The sequence below is a fragment of the Ixodes scapularis genome, unplaced genomic scaffold, assembly GCF_016920785.2.
Source record: "Ixodes scapularis isolate PalLabHiFi unplaced genomic scaffold, ASM1692078v2 PGA_scaffold12__126_contigs__length_90152505, whole genome shotgun sequence".
NCBI lineage: Eukaryota > Metazoa > Arthropoda > Arachnida > Ixodida > Ixodidae > Ixodes > Ixodes scapularis.
Window position 1 is genome coordinate 34754892 of NW_024609838.1, and position 15579 is coordinate 34770470.

The following is a 15579-nucleotide window of genomic DNA, read 5'->3' on the forward strand; positions in this document are numbered from 1 at the left end:
GAAACTTGACTGGCAGGCACGTAGCCAGGATTTTGTTTTGGGGGGGGCCCGCCCCTGACAAAATGCTGTCTGTTTGAGGGAAAGGGGGGAGAGGGGGGTCCCAGCGAAGTGAGATTTCGGGGGGGGGGGGGGGGGGGGGGGGCCCAAGCCCCATGCCCCCCCCCCCCCCCCCCCCCCGGCTACGGGCCTGTTGACTGGGGCGGAAGAAGAAATATAGAGGAAGAGAAAGTTACCGAAGTCATGTGGCTATGCAACTTTAAATTTGTTTTTTGCAGTCAGTGTATTTTCAGCTTTTTTAATCCGCAAAGAATGCTGAGCCTATTTTTTGTCTATTTTTAGTATTGAGTGTGCCTTCGATGACATACGACTTTGATTATCTTTGGTGGTTGTGTCTAAACCTTACAAAACAGCACGTGACTATGAAAAAGAGAGTGAGCGCGACTCAAACTGGCCAGTTCTCGATCGGCAGTTTTGGGCGGAAAGAAAACGAATTTCGAGCCACGAATTGTGTCCTGGGTAGGTGGGCTCGTATGTCATGTACAAATAAAAACCTTGGTGAGCATAATACCTGGTTTTTTACATAGAAATTTATATGAAGCATCAGCTCTTACTATACTCGCAGCACATAGAACACTTGTTCACTCACAGTTAGAATATGGAAGCATAATCTGGAACCCTGATCAAGCCTACTTCATTAACAATCTCAAATCCTTGCTAAACAAAGCGGCCCGGTTCATTCATCAGAACTACTCACCCCACACGAGCATGTTGCAACTCAAATCTGAATCCAGTCTTTTGGCTTTATCTACGCATAGAAAACTGTCTCGGCTGTGCTTCTTTCATAACCTGTACTATAACCTTCCTCATTTAAGATCCACTTGTTGTCATTCTCCTTCCTACATATCTCTTCAGTGTGATCTTCCTCTCAAAATTGAACCATTACAATAACGCACCAATCGGCACAAATTTTCCCCACTTTCGCTATGCATCAACGACTGGTATTCGCCAACTGACCTTATAGTAACCGATGCTAACCATCGTTCCACTCCAAGTGCAAAGCCTTTTTGGATATGTGGTATCCTGTGTCTTTTTGTTCTTTTTTGCCTTAAATTGTTTATTGTGATATTTTTTAGTAATCCCTTGTTGACTTGTTTACGCACTTCTCATGTAATCCATCCAACGGATGTCTTTGAAGATAATAAACTTGAACTTGAGAAGTGCTGTTCACGTGGCTGATTGCACTTTGCCCCTTGCAGTACAGATGGCCATAGATATAATTTAACGTGCGGGCAACCTGGTTGAACACTTTGTGCCACCAGGTTGCCTACGAGAGCCGGTGTCCATTCCGTGGTTCTTATGGCAAGAATTGTCTCCGATGCAGACGGTCTTCGCACGCGAACTAGGATTGCCGTGCCGCCGAACAAGGGACGCAACATGCTGGGCGTGGTGGATGAGACGTACAGCCTGGAGTACGGGGAGGTGTTTGTGCAGTACACCCCGCTGGACACCACGGCCGGGCAAGGGGCCCAGAAAGAGGAGGAGGAGGGCACTCGCAGGGCACAGATACTCACAGGTGCGTCGCATCTCTCGTTGCTGACGAGGGGAGGAGCGTGCACGGTTTCGTGTAGAGTTGAGGGGCGTGGCGACATGCCAAGGAGGCTGCCATGCCTGTTTGGCGGTCGTCAGCATACGTGTATGGCAGCGGTTATGCATTTGAGAGTGCCCGCCTAAATGCGAAACTGGCGTGCCCCGCCTAAGGTGTTACTATTTGTCATGTCTTTGGAGAACTATAAATATTTTGTTGGGCTTTGCTTGGACTATTTATAGTCTTGAAATTAGATGCTCCACGCACGTAATATGCCCAAGATGGTGGGGAGATGGTTGCTTCGCGCGAGATACTTGCTTCATGTCGACTGCTCTGGTGGTATTGGCAATTGGGAGCGCAGTGGTGCGATTGCTACGCCATTTGTGCGAAACTGCAAAGGACTTGCCCTGCTACTTCCTGCTACATTTAACCAAAATGTGTAGAATCTGTGCCAACATTGTGCCGAAACTCAATTTCACTTTATGGATACTGAAGATATAATAGCTGAGGCCCTCCTACACGTCCGGATCGTTATGGTGGGCTTGTGCAAATTTTCATAACTTTCAATTATCGCCGCGAATAACATACCATTCATTTTGATCTCTCTGTACACTAACAGTACTCGGAATTTTCGCAATATCAAGTCACGTTCGCTGTCTGCCCTGGCGGGTAAGTTAGCTTTGTTTTTGTTTGTTGAGTGCACTTCTCACCGCGCACCTGTGTACTGCAGTGAAAAAAGTGTGATGTAAGCATCGCGATTTTGCTTATCTTGCTTCGCTGCAGTGCGCCTGCGTGCTAAGAAGAAAGCACACCTCCAAAGTGGGGTATGTTAAACACAGAGGCGTCTGGTATATTAAAAAGAAGAAGGGAGAAAACGTGGCGAGTGCTAATTTAAAAACTCTACTTAGCAGTAAACATTTCTGAATATAGGTATTACGTGTTTAAGGTACAGTCAATAAAGTTAATTAAAACTAAATTAGATGAAGCAGTGGAAAGGGGGGGGGGGTTGGGAAATAAGCTCAACCAGTAAGTTTAATTTTATTACATTTAGTAGAAATATAATAAAAGATAAATTTCTGTGCTCAAGATTACCCTATTCTAACATTATTTCAGAGGGATATACTATTTGATTTATATTCTATTTCATATCTACAATAACTATTCACAGCACAGCAGTCTATACTGTTTATCATCAACATGCATCTTGTTGCCATGCATATTTAATGTTTCTGTGTGCAACCTAACAGCTATTCCTGCATTTGAGGGAATCCAACCTGCCACGCAGTTATACCAACAAAAGGTTGCACAGAAGTGAAAAGGTAAAGTAGGCATGTCTTTTAGTTGAATAGGCCAACACGGGAATCTTAAAATGCAATATTTAGAGTGTTGTGAATAAAAATGAAGTGTGTGCATGTGCTCCAAAAATACTTTTTGCTGCTCTAAAAGGTGCTCCAAAATGACTCTGGCCAATCACATCACTGGAAGCGCTTTTCCGATTCAGACTTCTAGCGCTTCTCAGAATTATATTCATGGGATGACAGCTTATCATCCGATGGAGAAGCTCTGTAAAGTAACACCGGTTCAGAACCTAAAACCGCTGGCATGTCACGAAGGCAGACGCGTCAAAATAAAACTGAATGAAAAAAAAGGCAACAACTTTTCGCCTTCAAGATTTCCCTTTGATGGTTCTAAACCTGAACAGCTTGCAGGTGCTGTATAGGCTCCTGCTAGATAATTTAGAAGAAAAAAGGCTCAAGGTACACCTAAGCACTTCTTATGAGTTGTGAATGCGAAAACATGCATGCTGTTCCTCCGCTCTCTTTTTCGTCTGCAGCGTACTTGCGTCGACAGCCGAGTGCGCGCGCTCTCCTCGCCACGCTGACCTTGGGCATGGAGCGGTGGAGTCGCTTCCTCGCAAACATACAGCGCCACGTGGAGGCGCTAATTGAAACTGATGCGCAGCGGGTCCATATTACTGCCGTTTTGCGTGGCTTTCTGCGTGGTTTCAAAGCTGGGATGCCTCAGATCGCGGCTTCGGGAATTTATTCGCCGTTTGGCACAGCTGATGATGTTGGCTCGCTCCATATGGGACAGTTAATGCTGTCACATTAAAAGAAGTGCATTGACCCTTTCTCTGGTCCAGTGGTCCTCAAGGCTTTCAGGGACCCTTGGGGTCCCTGAAAGCCTTCTTCGGGTCCCCGAAGGCCTCTGTCACTAGTCAAGCCGAGCAATAAATCTTGCTTTATTATGAATGCTTTTTCACAAAGCTAAATAGATCGAACCATGTGTGCTGAGTGAGTAGGGTTGATCATTCTTTATTTCAGAGCTTCAGGGTTGGTTCGCATGCATTTAGTTTTTCTCATTTACCTGTCTTTCATTGCAGTAGTTCAATACCCCATCTTTCCCCAATGGATGGGTTCCCCATCGCCCCTGCCAATCCAAAAAGGGGTCCCAAACATCAGTGGCTGAGAACCACTGCTTCAGGCAAAGAAACATTGCTTGAATAAATTGTTTCACTACCACAGGGCCGACACCGGGGCAGTGCTTTCTGCCAGGAAAAACACTGTTCCTCAATGTCCTCTCCATTTCCGCTCTTGCTTTTTCCTCCTTGCCCGAAAAAAGTGGGTCCTGGAGCTAATTTGGACAGAGAGCAGGAGGGCTTTCCTTTTTTCTGGTAAAGAAACAAAAAATCAAGGGTGTTTTTTTTTTTTTCTGCTTGTTTGTTGTTTTTTAAGGTATACTAGTATGAGCAGATCTTGCAAACCCTGACTTTACTAGAGAGAGGTTTAAATGCCTTTTGCTTTGCAATTAGAATTGGAACGGTAAGCACTCATGGATCGTCTCAGACACTTGAGGAAGGTTGTTCCGACCGTGCTTCGGAGCTTCTGGTGGCTTCAGGCATCCCCGGAACTTGGCAAAGTTTTCTTTTCACGTGTACAGGCACTGTCCTGGTGACCAAGTGTCCCTGCCTGCACCCCGGCGACGTGCGCAAGTTCCAGGCGGTGGACGTGCCAGCATTGCACCATGTCAGAGACTGCATTGTGTTCCCGGCCAAGGGTCCCAGGCCACACCCCAACGAGATGGCAGGTGAGCTTCACTTTACCAGGTTTTGACTTACCCGTGGTTCTGGAAGAGGAGTTTTAGAGCGCAGCTCTTAGGGGCCCGTTCCCGGCTTGAGCGGCGTCGCCGTTGCCGTCGGCGTAACCAAGGCCACGTGACCCCCAAGGTCACGTGATCCCAGAGGTCACGTGATCCCTCCCCTAGGGTCACGTGGCCCACAAGGTCACGCGACCCCCATCGAGGTCACGTGACCCCCCCTCTCCCCAAGGTCACGTGACCCCCCCCCCCCCCCCCCCCCCCGAGGTCACGTGACCTCCCCATTGACGTCATCATCACTGATGACATCAGCGGCATCCGCATCGTCGTCATCATCATCACTGATGACGCCACTGATGACTTCACCGGCATCCGCATCGTCATCGTCATCATCACTGATGACATCATCAGTGACGTCACTGATGACGTCACCGGCATCCACATCGTCATCGTCATCATCACAGACGACGTCATCAGTGACGTCACCGACATCCGCATCGTCATCGTCATCATCGCTGATGACCCCATCGGAGTCCGCATCGTCATCGTCACTGATGACGTCATCAGCGACGTCACTGATGACGTCACCGGCATCCTCACGTGAACCCCCAAGGTCACGTGACCGCCCCCAGGTCACTTCACCCCCCCCCCCCAGTACCCTTCCCTCCTCCTCCTCAAGAGCTGCGCTCTAATTCGGTGTTACAGGGAGTTGTAAACGGCTTTCACTTTTTTTTAAAAGTGTTCAAGGCTGCTCATGGAGCGAAAATCTTAAACTGTCTGAGTTTTGATAGAGCACAGTTTAAAAAAAAAAAAACTTCTTAATGCAGTGCATGAAAAAAAAAAATTTTTTTTTTGCGCTGTAAACATTAATTACATCCTGAGAAGGGTTGATTAGCTAAAACACAACTAGTGTGCAAGCAAACTGGTGAAAGTTTATTATGATATTAGCTGAAGACTGGCACACAAAAAAGAAAACTATAAAGTGGCAGAGAAAAACGAAATTGAGCAGTCCTGTGTCAATCTACAGTAGACTCACAATGATTGCTGCGACACTTCACGGCGAACTTGTTAAGCATCGGCATCGCATTTTTGCACCCTGAGGTTTGTGAATAAAAGTGTTTGGAACAAAATAGTCATCTGACCATTTTATTCCGGATGCTTTTGTTTCAGAGCGTTTGAAAGTGCATCTCCCAACATGGGCTCTTGACATTAACGGTGCTATGGTGGCATCTTGTTATTGGCCATTTCCTTGTACTTTTCCAGAGAGTGCATGCAATGGGCATTGCAGGTACTGCAAAAACCCCAAGTATAAAGCGGGTTGTTAACGCTGTGGCATAGCTCTGCTGTAACGGATCCGCTTCGCACGCAGCAGACCCAGGTTCATTTCGCAAGGGCAGTGGGCAATCTTTTTTAAGGAATTCGCAACATCGAGGACGGGCACCCTACGTCCTAGCACGCCAACTACAATGTCAAGAATGACAAGAACATTGACATCATCAATGGACGTCATTTCCAGTGTGGGAAGAGCCCATAACAGCTATCGCTGTAAAAAGGAGGAACAATGTCACCAAGTTGACTACCGTATTTATTCGATCACCTTATATATCCACACCCTGAAGACCACTAGGCTGCAGAACATCCTGCTTTTCAGGAACCAAAGAAGATTAACACTTGCACACTCAAAACATACCTAAACAAAAGATTGATTGAAGAGCTGCTTCAAACTCTTTCTGATAGTGTCACCAATCCTCAATGTCCCTACACAAATATAAAAACGCATGTTCTCGGTTTTTCTTTCTTATAATTGCTGTTTACTGTAAACTCTGGAAGCATTGTACCTATAAATCTTCACAATCCCCAAAGAGTGACTTTTACAAACAAGTGCCATCTTCTTTTTTAAAAAAAATTGTAGAGCCCTTCCACTTCACCTGAAGATGTAGGACCAGCGAAGGTGTTATTTTTATGTTGTCTAGGATGATGGGCCTAGAGGACAAGCCTAGGGCGACCTTAAGGACAACTTCTAGGACAACCTCGAGGACAACGCCTAGAGGACGACCTCAAGGACTACCTCAAGGATGACATCTAGGACGACCTTGAAGACACGTCTAGGATGACCTCAAGGGCGACGCCTCAAGGACGACGCCTAGGACAACCTCACGGAGGACCTCAAGGACGATGTCTAGGACGACCTCAAGGACTACCTCGAGGACGACCTCGAGGACGATGCCTAGAGATGATAACAAGGGATCAGGACCTCACTATTTAATAATGCCAAGGATGGTTGACTCATGCTGGCCTCTTTTTATTTTTATTTATTCATACTTGCCAGGACCACAGGGGGAGTTTTCTGTCAACATCCGCGGACACATTTTTTTCCCAGATCCTAGTGCATAAGAGCTTCGCTGTAAAAATTAGATGTTTCCGCTTCTCTGTAAAGGCTTGTTCACACACTTGCGACCCCTTAGAACTGAGTTCCTTGAAACCTCTTACAATTTCTTAGGATGAAAGAGTACACTGGTGCCATCTAAGCGGTGACCCTGGAACTGCATTTCACAAGAGCGATGGTTTGGCGGGATTTCTGAGGTCAAATGTGCCTAATACCTATGAGAAAGGGTCATTTATAACGTTGACAAAAGTTTTTCAAGCCAAGAAAGAAAGGATGGTGTGCAAGAGAAATAGAAATTATGCGGGATTGCCAAGTTTTTACTGCTACCCAATAGATGGTGACAGTATGTCCTCTCATTGTAAGAGATTTTAAAAGGTTCCAAGGAACTTGGTCTTAAGACGTCGCAAGTGTTTGAACGGGTCTTAATGCGAAATTAGAGTGCAGCTCTTGAGGTCTGTTGATTTTGTTGATATACCGTGGTAGAGAATTTGAGAGAGAAATATGCAGGGTGTTTCACGAAAGGTGGACAAATTGGAAATTGCAAAAACTATGCATCGCAACAAAAAAAGGCTTGTGTCGTTTTGGTCCTGGGCCAGGGGCCTTTAAAGTCTGGGATAATGAGATTGTTAGTTATTTTTGCGTAATTATTTTTTTAATATTGTGTTTAAAGGCGTGGTTTCAATTAGAAAATTGCTGAGCATCGTCGAAAAACACTAAATCAACGAATTGCAGAACGATAGAAGGCACGCGCAGCACTCTACGGCTTTCTGAAAAACCGCACAAATTCGAAGGGTTTTTAAGTTGTGCGAGGACAGCGCAGCAGAGGCTGGTTGCACTATTTCTCCACGGGGTGCAGTGTTGTCGGGGCCGAGATGCGCCCTGATAGCAAACCGAAGCTTAAAAATTCGTCGATATAGTGCAGTTTTTCAGAAACCAGTAAAATGCTGCGCGTGCCTTCTATCGTTCTGCAATTTGTTGATTTAGTGTCTTTCGATGATGCTGAGCAATTTTCTAATTGAAACCATGCCTTTAAACACAATTAAAGAAGTTAATTACGCAAACATAATTAACAATGTAATTATCCTGAAATTTAATAATTTTCTTAAATAGGCCCCTGGCCCAGGACCAAAATGACACAAGTCTTCTTTTTTTGTTGTGACGCATAGTTTGCGCAATATCGAATTTGTCCACCTTTCGTGAATCACCCTGTATGTATATATATATTTATTTTATATTTTTGTTTTGTTTGAGGGCAGGCCATGGAGGACGAGGAGGGTATTGTGGGATTAGAGCACTGCACGGGCCCGGGCCAGCCCAAAAGCCCAAGCCCGGCCCGGCCTGCGGGCTGGGCCCGGGCCAGGTAGCATGGATTTTCTCGGGCCCGGGCTGGGCTTGGGACTGAACAAAATATTTTTGGGCCCTGGCTGGGCAGTCGTGTGCCGCAAATTCTCAATTGTTGGTAACACAAATTGTGCTCATTGATCTTTTAGGTTCAATGAAAACAAACAAGCAAAATGCAAAAACAAAATGGCACTTGGAAAGCCTTCATATGGATAAAAGGAAACGTATGGATTCCTCCAGCATAGGGGGAAACTGCGGTCATGGCCTACAAGATTCCGAAGCGCGAAAGCCTTCGCTCGCGCTTCAGGATTTCGGAGGCTTTGGTGCGGTCAAGAAAACGAGAGCACTCCAGTGTCAGGGTACAACATAACTGTCTTCTTCCTCTGCATTAAAAAAAAGAAAAAAAAATTGCAGTGGCTTAGCTCGACTATGCTAGGATATATGTAGCGTAAGCTTAGGTTCAGTGAGTTATTCTTAGCTTTCCTGGTTGTCTAGGATTAACTTTATTATCATGCTTACTGCTGCTTCAATGAAACACATGTTATACGCATTATGTGACTACTTTGGGATCCGATGAGTTAAGCTTCTCCGCTCTTCTTATTGCGGAGGAGGCGTCGTGTAACCGAGCTTTCGGGTACGTCAAAAGATCCCCAGATGGTCCAAATTAATCCTCCGCTGGGGCGTGCCAGATGCCCGTCGTTGGTTCGGCCACCTGTGCGCCGTGTTGTTATGTATCAAGCAACCAAGCTGCCGCCCAGAACAACCGGACAGCGCGAGCTATGATCTCTGAATGGGTGCATGCACACGGCGCATGCATCGGGGACTGACCTAGGCGCCATACCAGTCCTGCCCGCTGCGTCACTGCTCCTCGCGCATGTGCAGCACGGCTCTCCAGGAGCCATGTGAAACTGCTCAACCTTGGCCAGTGTAGCTTACGCCACAATAACCAGAAGAAAACATTGCAAGCTTGACTTTGCACTTTGTGCAAGAGGCCTTACTATGCCACCAAAGATAAGCTACCTACCATACATAATTTTATGCTTACACAGCCTTTTGAACATGCACTAGCGTGATTGTGATTGTTTCTTCACAAAAACATGTAGAGAGTGAAGCTATTCGTGAAACAAATTGATCGAAAAGTCCAGCATCTCTTCAAGAAATGCATAAATAAAATATTGGCCTTTTTTTTTTTTCTCGAAATCACTTATGAAGTGCATATTTCGCTTATATTCTCGAAAATGCATTGTCTAAATCGGGATATTTCTTGTGTCAAAAAAACTCTGTCCAAGTTTTAGAGAAATTTAAATCAAGTTGCTCGCTTTATTATTAGACAGTTTGTAGGTTGAAGCTTGCAAGCTTTCGGGCTCATGTATTTTTTGGGCTGCAAACCTTTTCTGGCTCAGTTGCGCCTAAGCCCGGCTCGGGTTGGCCTTATATTTTAAGAATTTTGCCGGGCTCAGGCGGAGTTCAAGCTTCTGTCTCAGAATTCTGCCAGACCCACCCAAGCCGGGCCCGGGCCGGGCCTAGAAATTATATATTCTATCGGACTCGGGCCGGGCCCGGGCAGTTTCTCGACCGGGCTGGGGCTAGAAATTAAATCTCCTATCGGCTTCGGGCCGGGCCCAGGCCGTGCCGCCACCTGGCCGGGCCGAGAAATTCCGGCTTGTGCAGTGCTCTAGGTGGGATTTCTATAATGCAATGTGCGCGGTGTTTGTTTCAACGTGAAACGTTTTTGGCTAGTTGCTCTGGATTTTGTAAAGCCGCATCTCGTGAAGCCATGGACTGTGACGTCACATCACATCACAATTTCCCCGCTAAATTTAGCTGGAAAATTGACGTGACGTGACCTCAACACCAATTCAGTTTCCCCGCTAAATTTAGCTGGGAAAATGGCATCACATGATTTCGTGTCACGTCACCTATGAACAAATTCAATTTCCCTGCTAGATTTGGTGGGAAAATTGACGTCACATGACCTCAACACCAATTCAGTTTCCCCGCTAAATTTAGTGGAAAAAATGATGTCACATGACTTACACATAAAGTCGGTTTCCCCGCGAAATTTAGTGAAAAAACTGATGCCACATGACCTCAACACCAATTCAGTTCTCTGCTAAATTTAGTGGGGAAACTGAATTGGTGTTGAGGACATGTGACGTCAGTTTTGCCGCTAAATCTAGCAAGGAAACTGAATGCGCAGTGATGCATTATGGGACATCACAGACCTACACACCAATTCAGTTTCTTGTATAGGTTTGTGATCTCCTATAAATAATGAGATGCGCGCGGTTATGCTGACGGTGACATCGATGCCGATGCCGCTATACGCAGAAACGGGCGCCTAAAAGCTGCGCTTTAAAATATTGTTAATCCGACTTAGCTTCTTCACTCGTAAATGCCACGCAGGTTCCGACCTGGACGGTGACGAGTACATCGTCATCTGGGAAGAGGACCTTTTCTTTCCAGGCTCCAACAAGCAGCCCATGGTGTTCAGCGACTCCTCTTCAACGGCGACATCAAACAGCAGCCTGGTGAGTTCCTGCCAAAATTCTTGAGACTCTGTCTCCAACCTCGATTTTGTCTTTGGTCTACGTGCGCCATTTAACCATTCCCCAGCGAATTGCCCTGTGCCATTATGATGCCTGGAGTGCATCTCCAGTTGGTTTGCTTACCGTGTCCTCAAAAGTGGTGCCTCGGTTTCCACCTGATGACGTCATAAAACCCTCGTGCACTTCATTGCCTGCCGTGATCCTGGCAGCGGCGGCACAGCATTGCAGCGACAGCAACCCTTGCGTCCAGTCGCCTTTTTCGCCAGTATTTTTATGACCAACCGTCGGGATGGCGACATCCGACAGCACAACATGCCGGCTCTTATGTTGCAAGGTGTTGCCGCTTTGGGACCACTTTCGATGCATGGTTGGAGTAGGATGGTAAACGCACCAAAGTAAAACGCAATCCAGGTGCCATAATGCCGTCTCACTCTTTGCCCCCGTACCTTCCCAACAGGTGGAGGGTATGATCCAGTTTGTCTGCAACTACATCAAGAACGACAACGTGGGCATCATGTCCAACGCACACCTCGCGTGGGCAGACAAGGAGGACGACGGAATATTTTCCAAACGCTGTCTCAAGATCGCCCAGAAGATCTCCACCTGCCTCGACTTCGCGAAGACCGGCGAGACCGCCTCCCTTGACAGGGATGAGAAGCCGCTGCAGTACCCAGACTTCATGGAGAAGGGTGGCTTCAAGGACACATACCGGTCCCAGCACGTCCTGGGACACCTGTACCGCCTGCACCGGTCGCTCGAGGCGGTTGTGAGCACCAACTTCCAAGACCGCGCCGCCGACGGAGATGGCAACCACGCTCTGTTTGAGTACCCTGGTTGGAGGGACCACGAGGAATCCGCGCAGACGGCGCTGGCGGTTTACGGCTCGCGGATGGAGCAGATCCTCCGTCAGCACGGCATCAAGACCGAGGGCGAGGTGGTCTCTGGTATTATCAACAGCGTCTCCGACTACAACAAAAGCAAGACTGACAAGGCGAGCGTGGAGGCGCTCGTTGAGAAGCAGTACCGGGACTTGGTTAAGAGCACGAGGGAGCAGTTCTTCAGGGACGTCGATGCTGCCTGCCAGAGCTTGAAAGTGCCCACGGAGGCCGGTAAGCTGACGGTCCTTCTGCAGGTGGCATCTGCCTGGTACATGGTGACATATGCTGGAGTCTGGCAGGAGACCAACTGCTACAGCTTCCCGTGGTCCGTCTCCGACGTGCTCCTTCTCGTAATGAAGCAAGTGAATGCTTCGGAATTGAAGCCGGCACCAGCTCCGCGGAACCCGTTGATTACGAAGTTGAACGGAGTGCTCGACAAGGAGCAGTCTGGCAAGTCTGTGGAAGAGCTTGCCTTCGAAACGGTCACCAAATGGGCGACCAAGGAAGAACTGATGAAGGATACGACTGTAGGTGGACCAGGCATCTGCAATCGCTGCCTGACCACACTCTTCAATAGCTTTGTTTCGCAAAGTTCCTCATCTGGACCAGCAGATCGGGAGCTGCCGAACAAGACGGATGTTCAGCACACCTCGTGCGACGAGTTTTTTGGAGGGCAGCTGGCAACGGCAGGTGGCTATGTGGTGGGGTTCCTCCGCTACGTGAGCAGCACGTCAGTGGAGTACCCACCTTGCAGCCTCTGCAGACTGTCTGCCTCACACACACATAGTGTGACTATGGCGGCACTGAGAACATACAACATGCTGGCACTCTCGAGGGATCCCTGCCACGTGGGATTGCCGTGCGACACCGACCTTCATGAGCCCATGCAGGACGTCTACGAGGGGAATCCCATCCGCTTGAAGGTAATTGCTCTTTTTATGTTGTATCTTCAGCTGGCACGGGAAGGGCAACTGTTCATTCTCGTCCTTGGCCATGGTCAAAGTTGGGAAAGTCGAGACAGATCTGTTGCTCTTGTGGTGCCCTGCTATGGTGTGGAAATGCTTTACGCGGCATCGCCCCGAGACAGCTCACTGTGCACATGACGAATGTTGCCTCGATTATGTTCAACATTTATCATTTGTAAAGTTTACGTTTGCCGGGGTTCCTGGAGACCAGGTTTGAGTAAAGACCCTGCTCTCTCTCAAGTGCTCTGTGCAACATTCTGGCAGGAATCTCTGGAATCTATCTTTTGTCCGCAAGTTCAGAAAGGCAAATTGCAGAGCTAAGCTCGTGCATCTGCACCTTTGATATCCTGGTGCAAAACTTGTGAGAGGAACCATTGGTGCCTGTGGAAAAAAGCCAAAACTGAGCCCTGCAGTTTAAATCTCAGTTTGAACTTTCGTGTTTGTGCTATTGCACTCTCATGACGCGTTGAAAACTTGCGCATGGCACAGGTGAGTCCGTCCTTCCGAAGCAGACTGGCGGTGGACACGGACGGTGTGGTCAATCTGCTTATCAGCTGGTCTGGAGTTCAGACGGTCAACATCCGAAGCACCAGGAGGTCCAAGAACTACCACTACATCATAGTGTCGGTTGTCGGGCGGGATTGGCAGCGCTGGTTTCTCGAGGACCTCTTGCTGCGGCCGTCGTTCGAAAAGGCCATCCTCTCCAAGGACCTGGAAAGTTTCCTCCTAACTTAATGAGTTGCCAACTCGATGACATGGCAACTCTAAAAGTCTAAGAGCTCATTCCTATTTGACCCCTTCTGCACATCGTAGAGGGGGGATCTCTTTTTCATTCTAAAGGGCTTTATATAACTAGCGAAGAATTTCATCTATGACCACAGGTTATGATGATGAATCACTGCCATAGGGTGCCTTGCTCCTACAGGGTATATCTGAGTTCTATTCCGGCATAGAAAAATTAAAATAAACGAGCCAATGAACGGAAGGCAATGAAACTTTTCTCAAAGGTATTTTTAAGTGGTGCATTTATTATACTCAAGTTTCATGGGTGTTGCTTTCTAGAAAAAAGTTTGATTCAAACAACTACAATTATTCCTATGCACGGGAGGAAAACGATCGCAGACCACCTAGTTTACCCTGCTACTTGCAGGTGGCGCAGCATGAAACAAAAGCGTGAGTGCTCCCCTGAGATATTAACACCCGAAAGCCGATTCAGTAGATTCGTGAATCAGTCAGATGACAGGCTTTTTTGGGCTTTCATTTTTTTTTCCAGGAAATTCATGAAACTTGAGTTTAAAAATGCACCACCTAAAGGGATCGTTGTGAAAAGTTTTATTGCACTTTGTTCATTGACTTATATTAATCTCTGCGCCCAAATTGCGCTCACGAACACCCCATACTTTACCATGCTGCCATGCTCTGATGACTTCATACAACCGGTGCCAAGGTCGGGTATCAATTTACCTGCCCATGCGGTTTATTTTCTTACTTACTCGCTTGTATGGGACCAGGTTTGATCTTTTTCATGCTGGTTCTGAACCTTGTGTTCCTATTTTAAAAGCTTTACCCATTCCTAGTGCCTTCCTGCATCCAGTCATACAAAGTTTGGTTGACAATGTTTCAGGGTGCCTTTACCTGTATACTCTTGCTTGTCTTTGTGGAGCATGGTCTCTGCACACTGCTACACAGTCATTTCCCAGTCAAGTTTTTTGTAGCAACTCGCGAGCTATTACAACCAGGGTCCAAACACTGCCTTACACATTATTTTGTATGAGTATTTTATATAAAGAATGCTTATTGGTGGAATAAAACTGACTTGTTTTGGCCTACCTGTGTCGTTAAGACGCTGATTTGTTTAATCTGGTTTCGAGGCACCACAGTAAAATCAAGCTTGGTTGTAGACGAAAAGTTTGCCCGGCTGCCATGTTCAAGACTGCGCCTATTCTGTTGGGTGACCTATCTGCTGAATACTATTGCTGTCACTGTACAGGACACTTCCAGATTGTGTCTTTCCGGTTACTTTTGTGCTGTTTTACAGCGTGTGCACCTCTACAAGATGGGATGAGCTGCTTATGTTCTGTGATCACGAGAACTAGTAGGCGCTACACGAGTTTCAAGCTCATTGGACCTCTTCTGTTGTGGGCTACACATTTTTAGTCGCACAGGATGAACGATTGCTACGATTGAGTCTTTACTATTTTATGCTGCTTTCAATGTTGATATTGTTATGTGCATGGATACGCTCGAAAACGATTTTAACATAATGTAAGTTACTTCTGCCACGTAATAGGGCTGCGCCATTTGCGCAGGGTTGCGCCAAGAACGAAAATCTGCCACACATTGCGCCAAAGTGTCATTGTTGAAATGGATTTAAGCAGATAAAAAAAAATGATGTGGGTCGATCTTAATGTTCAAAGTAGGAGGGAAAGGAAAATGTCACAAATATGTATTTCTGGGTCAGATCACAGTCGAAGGCTCGAACACGTACCACCACGAACACATAATAAGAGCGTAAATCACGGGACAGTCCGCCGGGCTTGATATTAATTTAGTCGATGCACATGAAGATGGACGAATGCCATCGTGTCGCACTTTGGCGCTGTTTTTAGAGCGCAGCACTTAGGTGCCCGTTTCCGGCTTGAGTGGCGTCGCCATCGTAGGCGTAACCGCGCGTTGCATTGTAGGTAAATTTCTCCGCTAAATTTAGCAGAAAAATTCCCCGCCCTGCTAAATTTAGCGGAAAAAATTCCCCACTAAGTTCAGCGGAATAATTTCCCCG

At 47.0% G+C, this 15579-nt stretch overlaps 1 protein-coding gene across 1 annotated transcript; it reads left to right on the forward strand.

Moving 5' to 3' along the window:
* Positions 1-1381: 1381 nt before the first annotated feature.
* Positions 1382-14629, forward strand: LOC8028002 (RNA-dependent RNA polymerase 6; the record flags this gene model as incomplete). The annotated part of the gene is given in 5 exon segments (XM_042289511.1): positions 1382-1573; positions 4526-4672; positions 10815-10939; positions 11415-12758; positions 13290-14629. Coding segments are annotated over 5 exon segments (2054 nt in total), but the record flags the coding sequence as incomplete, so codon positions are not given.
* Between the last annotated feature and the right edge of the window lie 950 nt (positions 14630-15579).